The sequence below is a fragment of the Myotis brandtii genome, unplaced genomic scaffold (genome assembly GCF_000412655.1).
Source record: "Myotis brandtii unplaced genomic scaffold, ASM41265v1 scaffold1236, whole genome shotgun sequence".
In the NCBI taxonomy this organism is placed as follows: Eukaryota; Metazoa; Chordata; class Mammalia; order Chiroptera; family Vespertilionidae; genus Myotis; species Myotis brandtii.
In genome coordinates this window covers 462,344-463,652 of record NW_005354316.1, presented here as the reverse complement: position 1 = coordinate 463,652, position 1,309 = coordinate 462,344, and the positions used below count along the sequence as shown (strand labels likewise).

The following is a 1,309-nucleotide window of genomic DNA, read 5'->3' as shown; positions in this document are numbered from 1 at the left end:
CCCTGGCTCCCTGACCCTGCGTGTGGGCCGCAGGTGCAGGTCAACAAGCAGGCGGTGGCCCTGCCCTACAAGAAGTACGGGCTGCAGGTGTACGAGTCGGGCATCAACTACATGGTGGACATCCCCGAGCTGGACGCCCTCATCTCCTACAACGGCCTCTCCTTCACCATCCGGCTGCCCTACCGCGCGCTCTCCCCTGCAGGCGAGATGGTGTACAACGGCACCCACGGGGAGACCTGCTACTACGTGAACTGCTCCCTGAACTGCTCCTTTGAGATCTTCAATTGGCCCTGCCCGTCCACACCCTCCACGCCGTCCACGCCCTCCACGCCGCCCACGCCCTCCACGCCGACAACCCCTTCGACACCCAGCACGTCCACGCCCACCACCCGGCCACCCACCACGTCAAGCACGCCGACCACCACCAAACCCCCCGGGTGCCCGGACTTTGATCCTCCCAGAAAGGTCAGTGGGCTGTGGGCGGCTTTGGTCCCCTCAGCGCTGGATGCGCGGTCCAGGTCTGAAGCCCCGGGGGCTGCCTTCCTGCCCCCTGCGTCCCGAGCCTGCGAGGCCCCCACTGCCCCACAGGATGCCTTTCCGCAGGCACAGGGCCCTCGGCCACCACTGAGTGGTGGGGGGTGTGCCACACTGTTGGGAGGGGTGTGTGGGGCCAGGGCTGGGCGGGGAGCAGAGGCTACCAGTCGGGTTCTCAGAGGTCCTCCCTCCAGTCCGCTCCCACCTGCGGGCCAGGGGCTCCACCCTGCGGGCCTCGCGGCTACTCATACTGTGGACCGTGGGCCTTGCTCATCGGCCCCACCTTAGACGGAAAGCCCGGACGTGGGCGTGAGCCCCTCCGTGCCAGGCGCCACGCCGTGGTGAGGTGCCAGGCCCCTGCAGCATCGAAGGTGAGTGACGCCACCAGCCTCCCCTGTGACCTCCGTTCTCGCAGGCACGCCGACCGCCTCGCCTTCCACACAACCCCCGTCCACCCCCACCCCCACGACTGTGTCAACGACGACCACGGGAACCCCTACTCCGCCCGGACGCCCATCAACCACGCCGACCACCACCGCCTCCACCGGTGTGCCCACCTCCTCGTCGACCCCGAGGGTCACCCCTCCCATCATCACAGTTTGCTGCGTTTTGAATGACACCTACTATGGCCCAGGTACCCAAGCGTTCTCTTCCGATCTCAGGCAGAGCGGCTGCCGGGACAGTGGTGGGGAGTCAGGTCCGCGGTCTAGCCCAGGAGCTGCTGGGGAAGTCGCATGCTGCGGGTGGCTGTCCCTGGCCGGCCCCTCCTCGCTGC

The 1,309-nt window shown here is 67.8% G+C and overlaps 1 protein-coding gene across 1 annotated transcript in view; it reads left to right on the top strand.

Moving 5' to 3' along the window:
- The window catches only part of MUC2 (mucin 2, oligomeric mucus/gel-forming), a 101,524-nt gene that overhangs the window by 28,355 nt on the left and 71,860 nt on the right, over window positions 1–1,309 (top strand). Inside the window, exon 22 of the mRNA XM_014533997.1 lies at window positions 950–1,196. Within this exon, the coding sequence (XP_014389483.1) occupies window positions 950–1,196 (247 nt within the window). The remainder of the gene's footprint in view (window positions 1–949; window positions 1,197–1,309) is intronic.